Source organism: Durio zibethinus, chromosome 20 (assembly GCF_047325235.1).
Source record: "Durio zibethinus cultivar Kanyao isolate XHJ-2024 chromosome 20, ASM4732523v1, whole genome shotgun sequence".
In the NCBI taxonomy this organism is placed as follows: Eukaryota; Viridiplantae; Streptophyta; class Magnoliopsida; order Malvales; family Malvaceae; genus Durio; species Durio zibethinus.
This window is the reverse complement of record NC_143181.1, coordinates 7,739,789-7,762,854: the sequence shown is the minus strand read 5'-3', so window position 1 is coordinate 7,762,854 and position 23,066 is coordinate 7,739,789. Positions and strand designations below refer to the sequence as shown.

The window sequence follows — 23,066 nt, the reverse complement described above, 5'->3', positions numbered from 1 at the left end:
TATATAATAAAATAAAAGGAAATCATAAAATGACCCATGCTAGCTAAACTAAGACATGAATGCTAATACTATGGACATGGCGCCCGACAGTGTGCCCGATAACCTGAAATATCGGACAGAACTATCATTGCGTCTTTCTTTAGCAAACATCTCAAAAATACTAGCTACAAGATAAGTTTGGAATTCTTAGCATCCATAACATCAGGTCAAGTGACCCGTTAGGTCACCAATGTCATAATCATTACTGCCAAATTCATAAAAATCATATTTGCATAAGATAGATAATGAATAGGATAATAATTATATTATATTATATTATATTTAATTTACATCTAAAAAAATAAAAGAGACTGAGAAAAAAAATTAATTATCTTCTTGATATCAAATGATTTAATCCTTCTAAAATAAAAAAAAAATTATTGTTAATTCGTGATATTAATTTTACATATTTTATTTATACTCTTAAAAATTACATCAATAATTTAAATTATATAAATTTTGTAAAAAGATAAGTTTGATCAATAAATAAATTACATTATTCTAATCCTAACATATATCAAACACAAGATGAGATGATATTATTTAATCTAATCTTATTTATAATATTATTTTATTCTATCATATTATAATCTTATATAGTAAACAAATCCAAAATCTACTATTTAGCTAAGAGAGATGACCTGCCTTCTTAGAAAACGCAAAACATCATGCAAATTCAAAGCATACAATGTGTCCTCTTATATTATCAGAGTCCCATGAATAGGGGCAAAATTCAATGGCACATACAGAGTCATTTGTATCAAAAAAGTTAAAATGGGAACACGAAAGCTCTGTCTATCTCCTTGTGAGTTGATCACCAGTTTCAATAATCCAATCTAGTAGTTCCATTACATCAGAGTCGAAAGCTGAGACGCAGACACGCACATTAAAAAAAGGGGCAGAGATAGATAAGGTAGTGATTCAAATAGGGGCCTGTCAATATGCACACACATCAGTTAAGGGGAGAAAAATCTTAAAAGTAAAACTTCAAAGGCTCACCGGGACTATTGCTTAATACTTAATGAATTTTCAATGCGTTGAATGAGCTGATCAGCGCTCAAGGCACCCTCCTGATGATCAGAACTCAAACATGTCAACAAACCTTTCAGATTGAAAAATAGATTAACTGCAAATGAATGGACAAATAACAAAAATTAATTTGAAGACGAAATTGAATTTCAGCAATTGCAACACACATAATTGATGCAGTCTATTAGTGGGATTAACTGCCAAGATTACACAAAATGAACCTCTTATGCCTAGCAATGATGTCCACTATATTGCTTAAGAACAAGTAGACTCTATCAAAGCCTAGGAAAGAGAAAGTTCCTGGTATAGATTAATTGGGAGAGGGGAAAGAAGGAAAGGTAAAACCTTAAAGGGTCAGGTCTGTAGCTTGAAAGGAAAATATTTGGTTGGTCTGAATTATTCATAATAACTAAATAGGACAAGCATCCCCAGGCACAGAAAGATGAACTGGCACAGGTGTTTTATAAAAGCCTCATTTGAAGGAAGTGCTAAGTTTTTCTAATTTTTTTGGCTGGCAGCGGTCCGACTCCAATCATTCACCTAAGATAAATGCCCCAGAGTTCAATTTATTCAACTACAGCCCATGCCATTGCAAGTGATCAGACTGTTTTCATATTACAAATTTCGGCCTGAATAGCAGCAGCACTCCTCATATAATTGTTCTACATGTTCACCATCATAAACACTGGTTAAGAAATAAAATGTTCAAGTGAGCAGAAGTATACAAAATCAACTTACAAAACGATCAAAGGGCCTCCCATCCTTAAATATGATGAATGTCGGTAATGCTTGTATTCTGTATTTATCAGCAATGCTAGGGTACTTCTCGGTGTCAATCTTCACAATCTGAATCTTATCTTTCAGGGTAGAACTCACTTGATTGAGGATTGGAAACATGAATTGACAAGGTCCACACCTACAAAACCAGACCCTTTGTTAGAATTTCAAGCCTCAGATAAAAACATAAATTTGCATCAGAACATAAAACCATATTTAACCAACTAAGCAATTCTATATATTTATCAATTAGGGTTAGCATCCAAGTTAGTTTAAAAAGAAAAGTTACCAGGTTGCATAGAAGTCAACCAACACAGGCTTGTCGGAATTCGACAACAACTCATCAAAGGAGTTAAATATTTGCTTCTTTGCTTCAACCTACAGTAATCATTTGTCAAACCTGTCGTTTCTTAAGCTACAACCTAAAATATACATTCAAAACAGCTACAACTCAAAGAACAGAAAAACCAGATATAGTTTTTTTCATCAAACAAATATAATATTCACCAAAATGGCTAAACCCTAAAGTTTAACAAGATAAATTAATTAAGTAAAGAATCAAATTAAGAAGGCAAGGACAGGAATTGATGATAATAAAGGAGAAAAGTTTAAAAGCATTACTACAAGAGGACGATAGCGAGAGGAAATTGGTCTATCAACGATTCGAATGGGCTGAAATTGAATCGACGATGAGAAAGATAGTTTCGAGGAATAATAATAAGCCGATAGTTTAGCTGAGCTTTTTCGATTCAGAGAAGGAACAGTTGTTGATGCCGCCACAGAAATCGCCATTTCCCCCGAATTCTGAAGAAGCCGATTTCTACCCTTCCAAGGTGATGGCAGGCGCTACGTCAGCTTAGCTTATCTGTTGTTTGGATATAAACGGATCCAAAGGGTGAAAAATGAGAAAAATATCCCTTTGTAAGTGACAAATATGTGAAATTGAGAAACAGGGAATTGATGATTTGGTGGGATGAATTGTTTTTGTTATGCAATGGAAACAGAATTATCGCCGTCACATGGTGAGAATTGGCTTTATTAGTTTGTTTGACTCTGTAATGTTAACTAGATTTGAGTTAGCCAATGGGATGCAAATCACTTTCTGAAGGAAAAGTAGCACCGGATCTCTAATAGGGACTTAATTTTGGTGACGTGGCGCTACACCCACGAAAATTTCTTCACTCGTCGGAGGTACACGCTCGGATATGTTGTTGCATTCTTTTCTTTGGTGTTAAATAAGTGTGAAAATATAAAAAATTATTTGTAATAATTAATATTAGTAGAATAAATATAAAATATATTTTTTTATTTTTATCAAATTTATATATAATTTTATAAAAATTTTAAATGGCATCTAAAACTTTACATCATTCACTTGCACATATTTTTTCTATCATTTTTATAATTATATAATCATATCATGTATAAAATTATCAAATCCATCGAGCAATCAAACCCAAGTGCGTCAATTTCTTTTTTTTATTTTTTTGATCTCCTTTCTCCGATTTTCTCAATCTTAAAAAAAAAATAAGGAAAATTTCAAATTCCGATGGGGAAATTACAAAATTAGATGTTAAAACATAAATATTTACTAGTTGCTACCTAGTATTATTCTATTCCAGGATTCAAACACCAAAGCATGCAAAGCTTAAACAAATAAATGGAAAGTGAAGACAGCAGTTCATAGAAAAAGATACATTCAGAGTAAGTCTAGCAAGACATTGGCTTGATTGACTAAAAAGTACAAGCAAGTTTCACAGGTAACAGTAACTGGAGCGACTTCTCCAGAAGCCATGACAAGTTCTTGAATTAAATATCAAATTATTCTAAGCAACTCTGATTTCTTTATGTGTACACTGTGGAAGGCAAAGCCCTTCTCACTGTCATAACAGAGAAATGAAAAGCAAATAGAACTACAAGAGTCCTCGTTGGAGAAGAAACTAAATCATGTAGAATCACTATTATCTCTAACCTCAAAACCATGGTACAACATTATGCCAGGAAAGTCAGCCATCACTTGTCCACGTGAAGGCCAAAACAACAATGGTTAGTGAGAAGAAAATAGTCCCGCAAGCAAACAACCACATAACCTTGCTCGGTCCTTTTTTCGGGCTCTCTTGATTCCCCAGTTCAACATCTTTGAGAAGTTCCCGTACTTCATCCATGTCTGAATCCTTGGCTGCTTGGAGTAGTCTACCCTGAATTTTCCCAAGCTTAGTGAGTCTGCTATCTCTAGTTCGATCCTTAGCTGACCAGACAAAACCAGTCATCTTCCACAGGAGAATACCCACATAGATGGCAACAATACAATCTACAGTATAATGGTGGCGCTCTCGTATTTCACGCTGAGCACTGTGCATAACGAGCAGCCATATGAAAGCTGAGCTAAACCCCCCGTGAGCCTCCTGCAATTTAGGATGTGCAAAGGCCAATATGACTTAGTCATTTGTGATTCGACAACAGCCACTAGAAGAAGACACAGCAGAGTTTCTGAAAGTAATAAAAGAATACCGTCCATGCCATAGCAGTCAGTACAGCAACTAGCATGTGGCCACTATATAGAAGGTCATTGCAGCCACCCCCTGCCTTTTTAAGCAGATTGTACCAAGAAGATCCTTCTGATGGGGTGGGTCGCAGAAAATCAATTAGGAAGCTCATTGAACCCCAATCTGGTCGGTAGTCATCAAGGTATTTGCTGGTACCAGCTGGGAAAGAAGAGAAATCTTAAGACCAACTTAAGGAAATAGAGATTAAATTTACCACAGAGGACCTGCCATAATATCAAAATAAATATATAATTAAACTAACCATATGCTATATCCTGTTGTATTACTTGACGAATGGCATTAGCATCTGAAGCATAAGGAACATAATATTTCTGAGCCCAATGATGAGGATGTCCAGGGATGCTAAATCGAGCAGAAGCACACCATGGGCGGGCCGATGGCAGGATTGTAGATACAAAAGTTACAGCACGAAGAAGACGGCCAATTGCCATGGTAAACATGTATCGTGCACCTAACCCAAGGCCAGGAGCTTTTACAGAGTCAAATAGGACAGAGAAGGCCAACATTATAAATAACATCAAGAAATGGTGCAAGCCAATAATGTGAGCTCTCAATATCTCAACAACTGCTTCAGGAAGTTTCTCATTTAATGCCAGGAGCAACCATTGACCAGTATCAGGAAGAGGATGCGTATCACTGTTAAATATTAACAATTCGATCAATGTTTCCATTAAAATTTAAACATATTTGCAGATTAAGTATTTAGGAAATCAAATGTTTTGTCTTAGTTCCCAAGAGAGAATGCAAATCATGCAAAAATTTAACATTATAAGATATATTAAGAAACTGTCAACTCTTATTTATATGTCATGTATACATTTCAAATCATTACACAATGACAAAGATCCTCATTTAAAAAAAAAGTTAATTAAGTTCATATGTACATACCAGCTATGTAATTACTATATGATTCATTCATATTGTCCTCAAATTATTCTTCAGAGGCTATTCTTGTAATTCTACCTACTTTCTAGTACATTTTAAATAAGCTGCATAGAATATTGTAAATGAACTAGCTTTGGTTGTCAATTATTCTAGCAACTCAAATAACTTATGCACCAGATCTCTATTAATGTGCCAGAGAACATATTCTTGTTGAATCACTGAGTCATGCACTTAACACACGCCCATAAAATAAATTATCCAGCAAATAGACTAATTTTATAATTTGACGATATAGATTCTCTAATGAGGTATATGTGGAAGGCATGTGTGAAAAGTTAAAATGACCATGTATCTTGTGTGATTGATATCTTCATAAAAATAAGAACACATACAAGTGAACCATCACTTAAGCAAAGCTCAGTCATAAATTGCCTCCTCCTAGGGTCAGCTTGGTGTCCTACATATGAAACCTTGTCCTGATTCAAATTTCCAATCTCATATGATGTTTCTCAGATCAAATTTCAGGAAAACAGTAACAGAGATGCAATCCTTAATCTCTTTCCTCTGTTAATCCTTCATAGTTTATCAAGTGAGGAATGAAAAGTTTTCAGCTATGAATTAGTGTTGCTATAAATTAACTCGTTTTATGATAGATGATAAAACAAAAGACAGTGGGCTTTGAGTGAACGGAGGAAACTTCGAGAGGAGTTGAGACCATGAGCACCCTGGAAGAAATGAAATAAATGCATTCTAGAAATCCAGAGAATCACTGCTCCTATAAAGGGATACATCATAGCAATTACAGTGAGAATAAACTAGAATATCAGTTCAATACATGCATGCCACTATAGAAAATTTTGGTGCAGGTAAACAACTACAAATGTGATAGCCACTATCCCCACATTACCATTCCCTGCTGTTTTCAAGTGCATCAGGACAGAAAGGATACAATACTATAGAAGAGTGGCTTAAAGGAAAACATAAGATAGAAGAAGAGGAAAGGAAAAGTAAAATTCTCTTTTTAAGCTAAGAAAACGAATATTAATGCCCTTGCAGGAAAATTAGAGATGATGCGCCACTGAAAAAGCCATACATACACATTCATGAATTCTATTCACACAAGATAGCAACCAAATGTGATTCAAAATACTACCTATAAACAAATTGATGACAAATTTGTTTCTGCTTTTTCCTTTTTAAGTTCTGCAAAGTGATGGATTTTGAGGAGTAAAAAAATGTTAGACAATGAATGTATATGTAGGAAGTTTCTGGCATAGAAATGGAATGGACCCAAGTTTCAAATTCCAATTTCATACCATGCTACAGGGTCCTAGTGACAGAAAACAGAGTCCGAGCTGTCCGTGAATAACTTTCTTCCCTATTCAGTCCTTCTAAATATCTGTTTTGTTTTCTTAAAGGTAAACCCTTCTATCTATTTTATCATTCTTTTTGGCTTAAAACGTTCTTTAAGTTAATATCACATGGTGTAAAACACCAATAACGGATGACATGAGACATGAGACATGAGACATGACACAAGGCAATCTGTTTTGGTACCTCAAACTTTATTTATTACAGTCAGGCAATGATTGCATTTATTTTCGAAATAATCTATGAAAAATTATTGACAAGGCCTATCAGACATGAAAATCAAGTAAAACTAATCATAAATGTCATGCAAGTTGCAACCAACGCCCAAGCTTTGATTGGAAGATGCTTTGCAGCCTGCCAATTATCACTAGCAAGATTCAGACAGTGAGTGGACAAACTAAAAAGGCCAAGAACCAAAGTTTCCAATCCTGCAACATCTGGAGCAAAGCTGATCGGTCTTACCACTCAGCATTTATTCTTAGTAATACCAATCATATAGCTTTCCATAATTAGTACTTGAAACTCTCATTGCAAGAATAAAATCTAGCATTTCTGATCCAAACTACTTTCCTAGTTTCCTAACATGAATCAAAACTAACCCAAATCACAGCCCCTAAGCATAATCCATAAAACTGATAATGAGCCAAAAATTAAAAAAGAAAAAAAAAACAGAAAACGAAACTCGACCTGCATAATAAAAAGCAAAGAAATACACAAATCAAATAAAATCACATCGAATTTAAGCTGATTCAACATCTGGGTTCCACTTTCAACCCAAAACAAGAAGCAAGTAACTGTACCTGTGCCAATCGAGGCCAAGAACAGCAGTAACGAAACGAACTGAGAGAGCTTCAAAGAGAAGAGCAGAGAGCATGAATATAATTGAAGCAAGGAAAGGGAAAGCAGCTCGAAACTCAGCGTTCCAATGACGGTAAAATGGTACGCGCGTAATGGCAACGAGCGCGAGTAAAGACCAGAGCAAGGGTTGAAGACGCTCGTGCCACATTGGCGACACGTTGCGCAGGTAGTCTACCACCACGTAGATCATGGCCGCCAACCCAAGTCCTCCTCCCCTAGCCGCCGACCACCGCATGGTGCTGGCGGTTTTGGTGAAGACAGAGGAAGAGTAATTTTTGGACAAAGCTTTGGGTTTGGTTTGATTCGTTGCAGGGAGTTAAAAGCGGAGTAGGGTTTAAGGATGTTGGATCTTGGATTTTGAATCAAGTCCTCGATCAGTCATGATAAAGCTAATCTAATTCTTGGATTTCGAATAAGTCTTACAAGACGATTGGTTCGGAAAAAAAATTAGATCATTTTCAAAATTTTTCTCCCTTAATTTGATTTTCACTGGCACCTAATTCTTGAAAATATTTTAAAATTTTCAGCAGCGTTTAAAAGTTAATTTTGTCCTACTTTTAACTTTAATAATACATATTAACTTTAATAATGCATATTTTTTAAAATTTTTTCTTAAAAATCAATATAATTACATAATAAATAATAATTTATTCTGACAAATAAAGTTACATTTTAGTAATATGATTAAACAAAGTTGCATTGTTAATCAAATAATTAAAGACCTAACAATGATCCTGTATTTTTTATTGTTAATGACAACATTTTTTAATTATAAAAGTAGTTGAATAATTTTAAAAATAAAATCTTAATAAACCAAATTTTATCATTTACTTATGTTATAAACATAATCATATGTTATAATATTTTATAAAAAATTAATTATAATAAAAGCAAGGTTTTTAAAAAATATATAATAGATTATTTCAAATTTAAGATTTAATTTTTTTATAGTTTCAAAAGCACTACATTTTTAATATATAAAACGTAATTGATCATTTAAAATAATGATAAAATAAATTTTATATTTTCAATACCTACAATATTTTTAATATGGAAACGTAATAATTAATAAAACATAATATTTTTTATATAAAAATATATTTGTTATTTGTAGAGTCAAAAAGTTTATAATTTTTTTAACTATATTTTTATGTAAAAAAATATAATATTTGATAAAATTAAATTTTAATTTATATTTTTCTATGTAGTGACAATAACGTTTTATTCACATATCAGTATTATGAATATCAAGTGTAATTCACGTGTTATAAAAGATAATATAATAAAATACTTTATTAAATAATTTTAATCAAATACAAAAATCTTATATTTCTCAAGTCAATAAAAACTAAACTTGATAATTTCAAATACGATACGATCACATGATAAAAAAACGATACAAATAAATGACACGAAAATAATATGGCTTAATAATTTTTTGCAAGCAAACAGATGGCCAAGCCTCGTTATTAGAGGTTTTCATATTATATTATTATTTAACATTACAATGATCAAGAGTAATACAACCAGATGAGACAAAAAATTATAAAAAATTCATTTCATTGATATATAAAAAATGCATACATGATCATCGAAAAATACAAGATTACAACTTAAGAATGAAAGCCTTATGGGATAGCAGTGATATTTGCCTCACCAACTCTTTCCTACTGAAATTTCATAAGTGAAATATGGTTGACCTGTAACTACTGTAAAAGCATTTTCTATGCTTGTTAAGCTTTAATTCCCTAACATCACGCTTCCTTGAGCTATGATTCCAAGAAACTATGATTTTCACATTGAAGCATCATGAGCTGGATCAAAACTCAAAGGAATTTTTGCCTCTTTATTCATAAACATGCAAAGTAGGAAGAAAATCTGTAAAATTGGTATAATCACCATTCCTTCCAAAATATTTCCCATCCACCATTAAAGGTGAATAAGGCCAGAGACATGGTAATGGTAATTTTTCCCCTCACTGAAACATTGGTAATCTTTTTTTCTTTTCTTTCTTTTCTTTCTTTTCTTTCCAAGCTTTTGACAACGGTCTGAGAGCGGTCACTTTATAACCCCTTTTAGACTTAGAGCGATTGTTACACCTAAGTCAATTGATTAATGATCTGAGTTTGATCAACATAATTAGGTCTTTGGATTGTCTAAACAAAGCATGCCTAAGTAATCACGTCACTTATTTTCAGGAGATGATTCGCTCTTCATTAAAAGAAGGACTAGCTAAAGGTTGTACTAACAATTTATCAAAATAATCACTTCAGAATTGACTAACTACTTTTCAACTTACTTAAAATCATTAAATGTAACACATACCTACCTAAGATCATTAAATATAATTCTCATACACTCACATGGACCCTTCTCGAGTTCCATATAAAAATCCTATCAATTGTCAACTGTCTTAATCAGGTCATCACTATTAATCTCACACAAGAGGTAGGTAAAAAATCAAGTTCTCAAGATAACACAGAACTAAACCTAACACTCTTTGAACTTTCTCTCCATTGAAGCTTCCTTCACACACTTCACTATCTTCATCCTCCTCCTTACTTCCTAACCTTACCTCAAACACCGTATTGACTTGAGCACCAGGGTGCGCTCCAGAATAACAATCCTGACACCTCCTTACCATGTTTTCTAACTGCAGGTTACTGCTATCTTTCCCTCCAACTTCACTCTTTTCCTTCTAACTAAAACATCCAAAAATACCATCAACTGGTTTCAAGAAAAGTTACGGTCCAAAATAGTAATCTTTTGTCCGATAGAATCGAGTATTAGGTAAAAATTTAAAAAAGCTTGCCTGTAGGTTCCAACTAATGAGAATCATTTTATTATAAATTGGACAACAAACCAAAATTCATTAAAAAAGGTAAGACTAGGAAAAGAAAAAGGAATATAGAATTTCAAATCTATCAGGAATCTACCTACTTCAGCTATATATACTGGTCTTTCTTCATAAGTCTCACCATTGCAAAAGAAAGTTAAGAAACCATGGACTCTAACTCTAGCTACATGCTTCTTTCTTTTGTTTTTCTGTGCTTACTGAAAAGTTTCAATCTATGCGAAGCAGATCCTACAGACGGTTTCACTCCTGTACCATTAACACAAGCAAATTTTGAATTGCAGAGACCATATAATGTACCACTTAAGCGCTACAGTTATGAAAATGGCATACACAAGTTATGGGTTTATGCTGATGACAAGCCACATGACCCTAACAGCCATACCCAGCCACGCACCAAAATTCGGATAAAAGTATAGTTTCATTTCCTTTCCCCTATATTTATAAGCAATTGTGTGTTAAAAATAAATGTTCCAAGATAATAGAAAACACAAAAGATCATCAATATGTTCATGTTTCAGGGTCTTGACTATTCATCAGGAGTTTGGCAGTTTGAAGGCTATGGTTTTGTGCCGAATGGAACATCCGGGGCTATCATATCCCAAATCCATGGAGCAGCTTCGGGCGCTACGACTTTGATACTAAGGATCTATGATGGAAATATGAGGTACTACAGAGGAGATTTGGTGGACACCGGTCTTTATGACAAGTGGTTTAGATTAAATGTAATCCACGATGTTGATGGAGGAAAAGTGACAGTATATATTGATGGTGTTAGAAAGTATTCAACTTAGGATAAAGGGCCAGGTGACCTATATTTCAAGTGTGGAGTTTATGCAGCACCTCCTAATATAAGCTACTACATGGAATCAAGATGGAGAGACATCAAAATATATAAGTAGTCAAAGTGAAAGTGCTTGAAATAATGTCGCTGTGAAGTGAAAATAAAGCTTTTGTATCTTTTCACTTTATTGTTGTTGAAACTATAAAATAAACGCCTTACATTGTGAACTGCTGTTTGCAGTTTCTATCATTTACAATTCCTGAAATATTGGTTCACCGAATTTTTCGAAATCATGACTTTCTTCTCCTTTGGATGATTGATCCATGCCCAACTTTTCCAGGGAGAATATTATGCTGTGATGAAAGAATAAGTCTTGCTTCAGTTAAGGCTAGTGTTATTGCTCTTTCTCGTTGTCCTTCTTCTTCTTCTTTGGTGCTATACGTGCTGGAATATTTATCTCAGAAATTTGGGAAAGAAATGTTAAGATATTTTAAGAAGAGTTAGAATTGATGCATTCTTTAAATACAATCGGAATCTTATCTAGCCTAAAACGCCTTAAACGCTACCATTTTCATATCACGGAAGCTGACAACATTTTTTAATGAAACGCCGAGTACTGTGAAAAACCTACTTTTGTGTAATGACCTAATATAGTATATTATTTGGAAATAGGGCTTATAAATAACTCTTCAGTTAGGACAACAGGAAAACAGCTATTGTTGAAGTAGCCGCGCACCAGTTGGTCATGTTACACACTCTGTATGTCTCAACAAACGACCATTAATCCCTGAGAAAATCCATGAATCCTTGGCCGATTATTTCATTTGATTTGTTTCAACTACTGCATACACAATAATACGTAGCAATCCAGCTGAACTCATTATCAGCACTATACTCCTAAACTGGACAACAACAAGAAAACAAGGCCCGTAATTAATTTTCTAGTTTCTAATCAGGCTCTATGTCTGATGTAGCATCAACTGATAATGATTCCAAACATTATTAAGTTATGCATTGTCAGACAAGAAGTTGGTCAAAAACCAACACAAAAATTCTCATTTCTTTTACGATGAACAATCAAATGGAACCGTCCTATACATATATTTTAAGTGCGTAGCAAGGCAAAATTTTCGGTCCCAGGTTTTATTTTAGGAAGGGTGAGAGATGACCCCATTTAGAAATTCTGGTTAGTTACAGAGAAGACAAGACTATCACACTCCAAGATCGCTGCAAATACAATTGACCACAATACAATTTTAATCACATTCACAGACAGCCTACCCCAAGTTGCTGCAGAGAATGCAATAAAATTTTGAAAGGAAAAATCAACAGTAACATCACATAAGGGGAAAAAAGTAGAGGAGGAAGAGGAAAATCTGCCCGTTTCATCTTTCAAAATGAATTTCATGTCATTTGCTTCTAATGGAATTCCTGCAGCCAGAAAGGCCTAGAGCATCTTCCACAGCATCCTGAACCCAGAACCAGCATTGATAATGAAGACTCGGTTTAGAGTCTGCAAGAATATATATATATATATATATATATATATATATATATATCATAGACCAAAATTACCCAAATAATGTCAGTGAACGTATCCTAACAAGTACCTGCCACACACGTGGTTCAGAGTCAATGTGATCCATGATGTTGGCAAAGGGAAGGTCACAGTCTCCATTGACGGAAAAGAAAAGTTTGTGGTGAACGATCAGGGGCCAGGTGACCTTTACTTCAAATCTGCTGTTTATGCTGCACCAGCTAACTCTAGTATCTACATGGAATCAAGGTGGGAGAGACATTTTGCTTTTCAAAAAATGATTGTTATTGTTGAAGTGTAATGCAGTATATACAATCAAAGATTAATTCGGTTAAAGTGTAATGCAGTACATATAATTAAAGCTTAATTTGGTTTGAACTAGAAGCTTAATTGTTGATTCATATAATCACTCTTAAGAGATGATATCTAACAAATTTAAAATTTAAATCTCAACACCTGCAACCTCTTCCTTTATCTTAAAACTGTGATATCCTTTGTACTGGAAAAGAGATAAATCCAGTTAGAAAAATGGTTATTTATTCGTGTAATGTAATCTGCTATTTATCTTGGTCTATTCTCTTGAGCATAGCATATATATAATATATATATTCTTACCAGCAATAAGAGTGCTTAAAAAGATAGGAAAGTACTTTTGAGGAAGCTATTCACTTTTGAATAAAAATTCAATTTTAAAATTTTCTTGTAATTAAAAGAAATTTTTATTAACAAAATCTTTATTCTATTAGATTAAAGCAATACTCCAAGAAAGTGATAAAGTCTAAAACTTAATCTGAATAATTTAAGTTATGTCAGGTCTTGATAATTGATTTCTGAAATATCTCATATTCAGATGCCACACCTGTCTTGATATGTCTTTCAGATAATGGTTAACTTGATCATAATTTTACCTTAAATGCAGGTAAACCATCAGGGTCAGGTCAAGAATAAGCTTAGACTCATATTCCGGTCAGGTTAGAGTTCTCAGCCCATTTTGATGAATTCTAGAGTAAATTCTTAGCTCACACGTGAAAATCCTTCAAGAACAAGAACAATTACAGCTGCCAAAAGAAATTCAATGGAAGGAAACAAGAACAACAAAATGTCAATGCAATTAACAACCAAAAGAAAAGGTATTTATAATCAAAGCTTAATCTATCAGTACTATAACTGCAAATGGTGACAGAAGAAAGCCTAAAGTTGTGACACTCTCTATGGGAGAAATCTATGCGGGTATGCAATTCTCTGCTCTCAAATTTTATCAAAGATATGAATCTAATGAAAAAACACTGAAAGAATGATGTAATAAGGAAAAAACTAAAAAAAAATATAAACTTATCTGTAAAACACTGTAAGATAATCTATGAATTCCACAACCCACAAGGAAGGTAGCACAATTTTCCAATTTGAAGGAAGAACCACAGTAAAGGGTTTGGATGATCATTTTCCTCTGAAGGTGCTGTAGGCAATGGTAGCTCTGGAAGTAAATGCCGGTGAAATGCATCAACTGCAGCAGCAACACCATTTTTGTTTTCTATCAATATTGTTAACTCCATTGCATGGGATTTCACCTGTGACAAATCAAGTTCCATCGAAAAGTCTGAACTTGTATCTAGCAATATTATAGTGGCATATGGAAGCAATGACTCCACATATTAGAAAACAGTTCAGTTAAAAGGGAAACCTAAGCTGCGGATTATAAACTCATTGACCTGAAAAATAATGCTGAACATGTCAAGCTTTTAATTAAGAAGCAAGTACATAAGGGCATTCTTGGACTAGGCTAATTTAAATCACCACTCAAATGGATAAAAAAGAAAGTCTTTTACTCTTTCTAAGCCTTTTGTTTTCATGATTTTCCACTACAAACAAAAATGGCACTTTTAAATGCTTTCTTTTAACTTGTTTTGACAATATTGCCCATGTTTCTTTTGTATTCCTCTAGCATCTGAACTTGCCTTTACTGAATTGTGCAATCCCAAGTTCTGGATGTTCCAGCTAATAGAAGAAAGCATGAAAGGTTTAAATGCAAGTCTACCGTGAAGCATTTTACTTCATTTAGCTTGTCAACTTTCTCATATTCTTTTTTCAGGAAAGAAATACAATAATTTGCATCTGCGCATCTCCTGATAACAGAGGAGTATACTGAAGTTCAATATATTCTTCAAGGTTTTTTTTTTTTTTTTGATAATTATACTCTTCAAAAGCTGACATGTTCTTCTGCATATCAGAATATTTGTGCAAAAGCTATAACATCTTCTTGACACTAAATATAAGGTTATATCTCACATGCAGCATAAGAGTAACAATGTGGAATTAGACTCTTGCGAAAAGAGCATGCGTAAAGGATTTTTCCATAATCTTTGATAATGTTTTCCTTTAATATTAGATTTATACATCTATACAACTATCGAAAAAATTCACCAGTATTCCTTCTGTCAAGTTAAATGAGAAATTTTGTAGGATGAAAGCAACTATTCTCGTAAGTCATAAGATGGTAAAACATTTTGACAGTAAATAATTATAGAATAATTATCCTTGCACCCATTGACTATATATATCAAGGAGATGATTATCCAAGCATGGTGCAGTCAATCAGATAGGTGATTGTTAATGCAATGAGTCATCGTAACTTAAGGCAAACAAAAGCTACTGGAGTTACCTCTGGCTGGAGCATGTTTCTTATAGCATTTGAAAGCTTCTCAACACTGAGATGAGGCATTGGTATTGGTGCAGGTCCAAGCCCTCTCTAATGTACTCTATCATCCCAAAAGAACTGATCTCCAAAGAACGGCACTATGGTTGTTGGATACAATAATTCAAAATTTGGCATTAGAAACAATATAAAGATTACGAATACACAAGATCCCATTAGAATATTATATTTAATAGCTTTGAAACAAGATATCACTTGGTCATATATATTAAGGACTAAAAGCACTTAGAATACAAAAACAAATGTATGTACAAATTCGATAAAAATGTTTACACTAACAAAAGAGTAAAAAGAAAATTACCCCAGTTTAAGTCCTGTGGCTGTGGTTCCAGTAGCACCACGATGCACCTGCGTTTTTGTGGAAATAATGCTTCCAGTTAAACATTTTAAGACACAAAACATATAATTATCGAAAAGACTATGAAATCTTCATCATTTCACAGGCTTGCTACAATAAAGTGATCCTATCACATATATCTGGTAGTCTCTTTGATTCCCACAAAATCTTATTGCAGTTGTTATATCTAAGCACATTAAAGAATCACCTCAGAGTAAGCAAACAAAGAGTAGAACAAAATACTTACCACAGCAGAAAATTGATGAAACAATCAATCATGAGGGCAGTCTTCCAGGAGGAAAACATTCTCAGGAACTTCTGAAACTGCAGGACAAATGAACTATAAGAAAAAGATGTTAGTAATTCTATATACTAGTACATGTCCTATAATGTACTAACACAAGGAAACTTTCACAACATGAAGTTATCGATTACAACCTCCGCAGATGAGTACTTACAAGAACACATCATTCATTTTTCAACATGCTCAATTCAGTAACGGTTGAAATTCAGTTTTGAACGTCAAAATATAGATATTAAAATCACATTGTTTACATACAAAGTCACATGCAGATCCTAGAACAGTCCTTAAGTTCCTATTCCTTGATTGAAGGTACCACTGAAACTTACAAAACTTGGAAAGGAAAACAAAGAAGAAAAAAAACACAAGTAAATGACAAAATAAACAACAACATCAAATCAGAAACCACAACATACCAAAAAAATATCTTAAACCACAAACAAAAAGAATACCTACTGTAACCAGATATGATCTCTCACCAACAACAGGAAAAAAAAGAAAAGACAGAACAATAAACAAAAGGAAGTTAAATATTTTAAGACACAAAAGATATAATTATCGAAAAGACTATGAAATCTTCATCATTTCACACGCTTACTACAATAAAGTGATCCTATCACATATATCTGGTAGTTTCTTCTATTCCCACAAAATCGTATTGCAGTTGTTATATATTTAAGCGCATTAAGGAATCGCCTCAAAGTAAGCAAACAAAGAGTAGAACTAAGTACTTACCACAGCAGAACATTGAGGAAACAACCAATCATGAGAGCAGTCTTCCAGGAGGAAAACATTCTCAGGAACTTCTGAAACTGCTGGACAAATAAACTATAAGAAAAAGATGTCAGTAATTCTATATACAAGGGGAAAACTAGTTAAAGAAAAAAAAAGTTTCTAGCTCACGTTAGCTTGTCTTTCTTGAGCCTAGGAATTTCTCGTCTTATTCGATTTTCTCATCATTTTCTTGGCCAATCACATCAATATTTCATAGTTTTCTTGCTATAGTTGCTCATTATTGTTAATTCGTGTTGAGTACGTATTTCTCGATGGCTTATTGCAAATTTGTGATGAGTAAATTGCGGATTTCAATAGGAATGACCTCCGATCCAATTGGGAGATCTGAGATCAAAGGAGTTGGGCCAAAAATGGATGACCGAGTTGAATCAAACAAGGAAGAGGCAAATCAAAAGGAGAGCACAATGGATTGGAGGAATCTATTTGCAGCCTCAGTGGATTAAGCGTTGGATTGCTTTCCCCCTCAACAGACAGATGGCAGAATAACTGTAAAACCTCCTGAGGATGTCTTTGAGGAAGGTATCCATCAATGGCAAAGCTTGCTGGTAGCTCAGTTCATTGGGAGGATGCCAAATTTCAGTTTATTTCAAAAGATGGTTAATGTTTTATGGGGGGGAAAGCGGTTTAATTGAGATCAAGCCTACTGGAATGAATCTGTTTGTCATTCAATTCCCAAATGAGGAAGTTAGGGATTGGGTGATAGGACATGGACCATAGCATATCCAGAACAAACCATTGATTATTCGGAAATGGGAGCCAAGAATGCGATCATTAGAGTTTAACGTGGAAATGCTGCTAGTATGGGTGCAATTGTGCAATATACCACTTGAGCTCTATACGAAAAAGGGACTTAGCTATATAGCTAGCGCCCTAAGTAATCCATTATATATGGATTCGATCACTGCAAATAAGCAGAGACTGGCATATGCAAAGATTTGTATTGAGATGAAAGCAAGCAAGTATGAAAGTGCAAAAGTTCATTGATATAGAAAGGAGGGATGGATCAATTATGTCTCTTTCAGTAGAAATTCAATGGATGCCACAGAAATGCAAGCACTGTTGTATATTTGGGCACAATTATAAAACTTGTACAAAGATAGTAAAGACCGAAGCAATGGTCTAGGTGTCTAAGGATAACGGTAATATGGCTACACAAGAGGCAAAGATGACTGAAGTGGATGAGTTACAACCAGATAGTGCCATAAGGAAAAATGAGGTTCCGATTGCACTTCCAACTGCTAAAGCAGGCTCTGTTAATAGATTTTAGATCTTAAAAGCTATGCAGGAATCAAAATTGGTAGTGGACGAAGGCAGTGTACATTAGAGTTCTAAAAATGAGGCTAAAGAGATAATTCCATTCTCACCAAGGAAATAGAAAGCAGCAGCCGCAGGTGCTGCTGATTTAATGAAGGCCCTTAAAAGCAAGAAGAAAGGTCCAATTGATAAGGGGAAAAAGGTTAAGGCAGGAGCCACTGCTTTTGGAGGTAAGCCTAGTTGTTCTTCAACATGAAACTGATAGTATGGAAACAAAAGAGTGTTGTAGATAGAATAAATAGAATAAGGGCAGATATTGTGTGTTTATTAGAAACTAGAATAAAGCATCATAAAATACAGCCCGTGGTGGAAAAGCATTTTCGTGGTTGGGGTATTCTTCACAATTATGTAGCATCTCCAAACAGAAGGATATGGATATTAAAGAGAGATCATGTACAAGTAGATCTACTAGAGTTTTCTAAGCAAAGTATTACTTGTGTGTTACAATATGAAATCAAGAAAGTTTATTTTTCTGCCATTTATAGGAGTAACGATGGTGTTCAAAGAAGGAACTTGTGGTTGAAATTACCTCATATCAGTGGTATAGTGCAAGACAACCCCTGGATTTTGGCGGGGGATTTTAACATCATAGTCCATCCCTCTGAAAGCTCAGATTATAATGGAGTTCAATCAATAAACTCAGAGATGAAGGATTTTCAGAATTGCTTAACTTAACTAGGCTTGTTTTATCATGCTTATGTTGGACCTCAATTTACTTGGTCTAACCATCAGTTAGGAAGTTACTTAACAAAGAAGTTGGATAGAGTTTTGATAAATTACTCTTAGCTTTCAGCTCTCCCACAATCAAATGTTGAGTTCTTAGCCCCAGAAGTCTCTGATCACTGTGCTGCACTTGTCAAACTCAGCATGACAATTCAATCCCCTCCAAAGCCTTTTAAGTTTTTTAATTATCGGACAGGGAATCTGAAGTTCAAGTTAATTGTGAAAAGATCTTGGGACCCAATGCTAATATTGCATAAGAAGTTAAAGATGTTGAAACTGGAGCTCAGGAAGTTTAATCTTCAAAGCTATGAAAATCTGTCTGGTAGAGTACAGGTAAAGAGGAAAAAGCTGGAACTAATGCAGGAAGCCATTCTAACTTAAAACCCACCAAAAGAATTGGTTATGATTGAGAGAAGTCTATATGAATAACTTAAAGACTTGATGAAGGTTGAGAAGAGTTATTATAGGCAGAAATCAAGAATAAGATGGCTGCAAGATGGTGATCAAAATACAAAATTTTTCTATAAACTAGAAGCAGCAAAGTAAAAAGAATACCATACGAGTTTTAATGGGTCCAGAAAGAAAGAGATTGGATACGTTCGACCAGATTTCGCAGGAAATAATCTTCTTCTTTCAAAAGTAAATTGAAACTAAAGATCAAAATGTTACAAGATGCACACATGAGTTTTTGGCAGAGCTTCTTTAAGGGACCTTATCTACAAAGGCTCGAGATTTTTTTATACAACCAGTAACTAAAGAGGAAGTTCAGAAGACAATGTTTTCATTAAATGGAGAGAAATCCCCAAGACCTGATGGTTTTACCGCACATTTCTTCAAACAAACTTGGAGCATTGTGGGAGATGAGGTTACTAAGGCTATAGAGCATTTTTTTTCAAACTGGGAATATGCTACCTGCTTTTAACTCTACAATAGTAGCATTAGTTTCTAAATGCACCAATCCTAATAGTAAAAGGGATTACAAACTGATTTCTTACTGCACCACAATCTACAAATGTATCACTAGGATTTTGGCTAATTGGTTAAAGAAAAATCTGTCTGGGATGATAAGTAGCAATCAAAGTGCATTTATAGAAGGTAGAAACATCACGGATAATATATTGCTAGCTCAAGAAATGGTTCGAGGATATGGCAGATCCATTTTATATCCAAGATGTGCAATCAAGATTGATCTTCAGAAGGCTTTTGATTCAGTGGACTGGAGCTTCATACTCTCACTCTTGAACGCAATGAAGTTATTGAATCAGTTTATAGGATGGATAAGAAGTTGCATTACTACTTGTTTCTTTTCTTTATCGCTTAATGGTGGATTAGTAGGCTATTTTAAAAGAGCAAGGAAAGTGTGACAGAAAGATCCACTTTTCCCTTATTTGATGTAGCTACTAATGTTCTTTCCAGAATATTGGATGCTACTGCCGTAGCTAGTGTCTTTGATTATCATCCTAAATGTAAAAGAATTAAATTAACTTACCTTTGCTTTGCTGATGACTTGTTGATTTTCACAAAGGGAACATTGGACTCAGTGGCAGGGATAAAGGTAGTGTTAAAGGCATTTTATACTATGTCTGGTCTATAATTGAACTGTGAGAAAAGTGAGCTCTATCAGGTAGGGGTTAGCAGGGAAGAACTTGTTAGAATCTAGCAAGCTTCTTGGTTTAAGATTGATACGTTACCAGTTAGGTACCTTGGGGTCCCATTGGTAACTAGAAGACTCACGGAGAAAGACTGTGCACCCTTAGTCAACAAGATAATAGCAAGGATTAATAGTTGGGCTACAAGAAACTTATTGTACGCTGGCAGGTTACAACTAGTGCAGTCAGTGCTTTTTAGTGTGCAAAACTATTGATGTAGGCATTTCATTGTCCCAAAACATGTGCTAAAGAGGACAAACAAGTTATGTTCTAGATTTTTTTGGAAAGGAAAAGAAGGATTAGCAAAAGGAGCTCGAGTAAGCTGGCAGGCAACATGCCATCCTATGTCTGAGGGAGGACTACGAGTTAAAGATATCTTGACCTGAAATCTAGCTTGTATCTTACAGAACATCTGGTTGATAATTGCAAAAGCTAGTTCTTTGTGGATCGCTTGGATTGAAGCTTATGAATTGAAAGGTAAGAACATATGGCAAGTAGCAGCCAAGCAAACTAGTAGTTGGAATTGGAGAAAATTGCTTCAAATAAGGCAGATTGTGTAAAACTTCATCAAAAGGGAAAACGGAGTGGCGGTATGGCCATTTCCAAAGGGATGTTATGACACTGCCATGGTATGGAAAAAGATTAGACTACAACAACGGAAAGTGGGGTGGCAGAAACTAATATGGTTCAAGTATCACATTCCAAAACATTCGCTAATAACCTAGATGGTGATTTTGAATAGGTTTCCAATGAAGGATAGGTTGCGATCATGGGGAATGGAAATTGATAGTAGATGCAACTTATGCCACAATAAAGATGAAACAAAAGACCATGTTTATTTTGAATGTGTCTATACAAAAGAAGTTTGATAGAAGATTCTTCAGCTATGCAAGATTGATAGAAGAGTAGGAAATTGGTACACAAAACTGAGCTGGGCAGAGAACAGATTAAAAGGGAAAAGCTTGATCTTAACTTTATTGAGAATTGTCTAGAATGCATGTATATATATTTCATATGGGAGGAAAAGAACCAGAGGGAATTCAAGCAAGAGGAGATGACAACAGCACAAAATGGTGGACAAAGTCAAGGAAATTATATGATATAGGCTGCATGGATTGAAACATATTGCAAGAGATATGGTAAACAAAAAACTTAGTGAAGATTGGAATCTGAATATAGATTTTTTAGAATAAACTATTTATGAGTTGTCTTCCTTTGTTTGTTAAGTTGTAGAACAGTTATATTGTACCAGATTTTTGTTGACTTTGGATAAATAAAAATTCAGCTTATAAAAAAAAAAAAATTCTATATACGAGCACATGTCCTATAATGTACTTACACAGGGAAGCTTTCACAGCATGAAGTTATCAATTACAACTTTTGCAGATGAGTACTTACAAGAACACATCATTCATTTTTCAACATGCTTAATTCAGTAACGGTTGAAATTTAGTTTTGAACATCAAAATATAGATATTAAAATCACATTGTTTACATACAAAGACACATGCAGATCCTAGAATAGTCCTTATGTTCTTATTCCTTGATTGAAGGTACCATTGAAACTTGCAAAACTTGGAAAGAAAAACAAAGAAGAAAAAAAAAACAGGTAAATGACAAAATAAACAACAACATCAAATCAAAAACCACAACATGCCAAAAAAATATCTTAATCCACAAACAAAAAGAATACCTTCTGTAACCAGATATGATCTCTCACCAACAACAGGAAAAAAAAAAAAAACAGAACAATAAACAAAAAGAAGTTACTTACAGTGTCCTAGATCTTCCCAACCTCGGTCAATTTTTTTCCTCTTTGTCCTGTAACTTTTAATGCCTCCAAAATAATATCTGTTTTCTTAGAATCTTCAAGAGGCTTTATAGGAAGGAAGAGAATATTTTGTTATAATCTTTAATTTTCATGAAAAGTGCAAAAGCATGTGTATGACTAAAAAAAAGAATCAATATATAAAGGAATCCTCATAGCGTTCCACCTCACAGAAATGATTTTTTCATGTCTTCTATTTTAATTCAGCCCTAATCTCTTTCAATTGTATGAATATCATATGCAAATTAGAAAAGAAATCCTCAATCCTACAAACTAGATACATATTTCATCAATTCTTAAGATTTCCATCTATGTTATCATATCCCATCTCCATACTAACCAATCAAAGTCCAACGAGCAAAAGTCAACCCTTGGTAGGCTACTTTCATTTACAATATTAGGTAGAATGCATGTGCATATATATGTACACAGCACGAAAATGGTCAATTACCATGGTAAACATGTATCATCCGCCTAGCCCAAAGCCACGAGCTTTTACAGAGTCAAATAGGACAGAGAAAGACAACATTATAAATAACATCAAGAAATGGTGCAAGCTAATAATATGAGCTCGCAGTATCTCAACAACTGCTTCAAGAGGTTTCTTATTTAGTGCTAGAAGCAACCATTGACCAGTATCACGAAGAGGATGCATATCCTTGTTAAATATTACCAATTCGATCAATGGTTCCATTAACATTTAAG

General features: G+C 34.2%; 2 protein-coding genes, 1 long non-coding RNA gene and 1 pseudogene across 8 annotated transcripts; 1 reads left to right on the top strand and 3 right to left on the bottom strand.

Annotated features, from left to right (window-relative positions):
* Positions 1–714: 714 nt before the first annotated feature.
* TY2 (thioredoxin Y2) lies at positions 715–2,775 on the bottom strand. 3 transcript variants are annotated; one of them, XR_016330807.1, is made up of 5 exons: positions 2,467–2,775; positions 2,135–2,223; positions 1,807–1,984; positions 1,039–1,165; positions 715–972 (listed from the first exon to the last, which is right to left on the bottom strand). XR_016330807.1 is itself a non-coding variant. In XM_022916630.2 (5 exons), exons 1-4 carry the CDS (start codon positions 2,635–2,637, stop codon positions 1,044–1,046), a joined length of 504 nt encoding a protein of 167 aa, XP_022772365.2. In that variant the 5' UTR covers positions 2,638–2,775; the 3' UTR covers positions 715–972; positions 1,039–1,043. The 3 variants fall into 3 exon arrangements, 2 of the variants coding, with proteins under 2 accessions (XP_022772365.2, XP_022772364.2); XM_022916630.2 differs by having other exon boundaries at positions 1,039–1,109; XM_022916629.2 differs by having other exon boundaries at positions 715–905; positions 1,039–1,109.
* Positions 2,776–3,525: 750 nt separating this feature from the next.
* Positions 3,526–8,002, bottom strand: LOC111315720 (Sphingomyelin synthetase family protein). Its single transcript, XM_022917668.2, has 4 exons — positions 7,469–8,002; positions 4,654–5,048; positions 4,357–4,550; positions 3,526–4,250 (listed from the first exon to the last, which is right to left on the bottom strand). The coding sequence occupies exons 1-4, from the start codon at positions 7,759–7,761 to the stop codon at positions 3,852–3,854; spliced, it is 1,281 nt and encodes a 426-aa protein (XP_022773403.2). The 5' UTR covers positions 7,762–8,002; the 3' UTR covers positions 3,526–3,851.
* A 2,417-nt stretch (positions 8,003–10,419) lies between these two features.
* On the top strand, positions 10,420–11,454 carry LOC149513092 (citrate-binding protein-like; annotated as a pseudogene). The gene is made up of 2 exons (XR_016330773.1): positions 10,420–10,793; positions 10,902–11,454. The product of XR_016330773.1 is annotated as a citrate-binding protein-like (transcript).
* A 728-nt stretch (positions 11,455–12,182) lies between these two features.
* Positions 12,183–22,713, bottom strand: LOC149513091 (uncharacterized). Of its 3 annotated transcripts, none has more exons than XR_016330767.1 (8): positions 22,308–22,713; positions 16,788–16,880; positions 15,999–16,091; positions 15,716–15,762; positions 15,361–15,494; positions 13,610–14,269; positions 12,775–12,935; positions 12,183–12,633 (listed from the first exon to the last, which is right to left on the bottom strand). It is a non-coding gene; the product is annotated as an uncharacterized LOC149513091 (long non-coding RNA). The 3 variants fall into 3 exon arrangements; XR_016330769.1 differs by having other exon boundaries at positions 12,284–12,633; positions 15,999–16,075; positions 22,308–22,693; XR_016330768.1 differs by lacking the exons at positions 12,183–12,633; positions 12,775–12,935; positions 22,308–22,713 and adding an exon at positions 16,956–17,095 and having other exon boundaries at positions 14,131–14,269.
* Between the last annotated feature and the right edge of the window lie 353 nt (positions 22,714–23,066).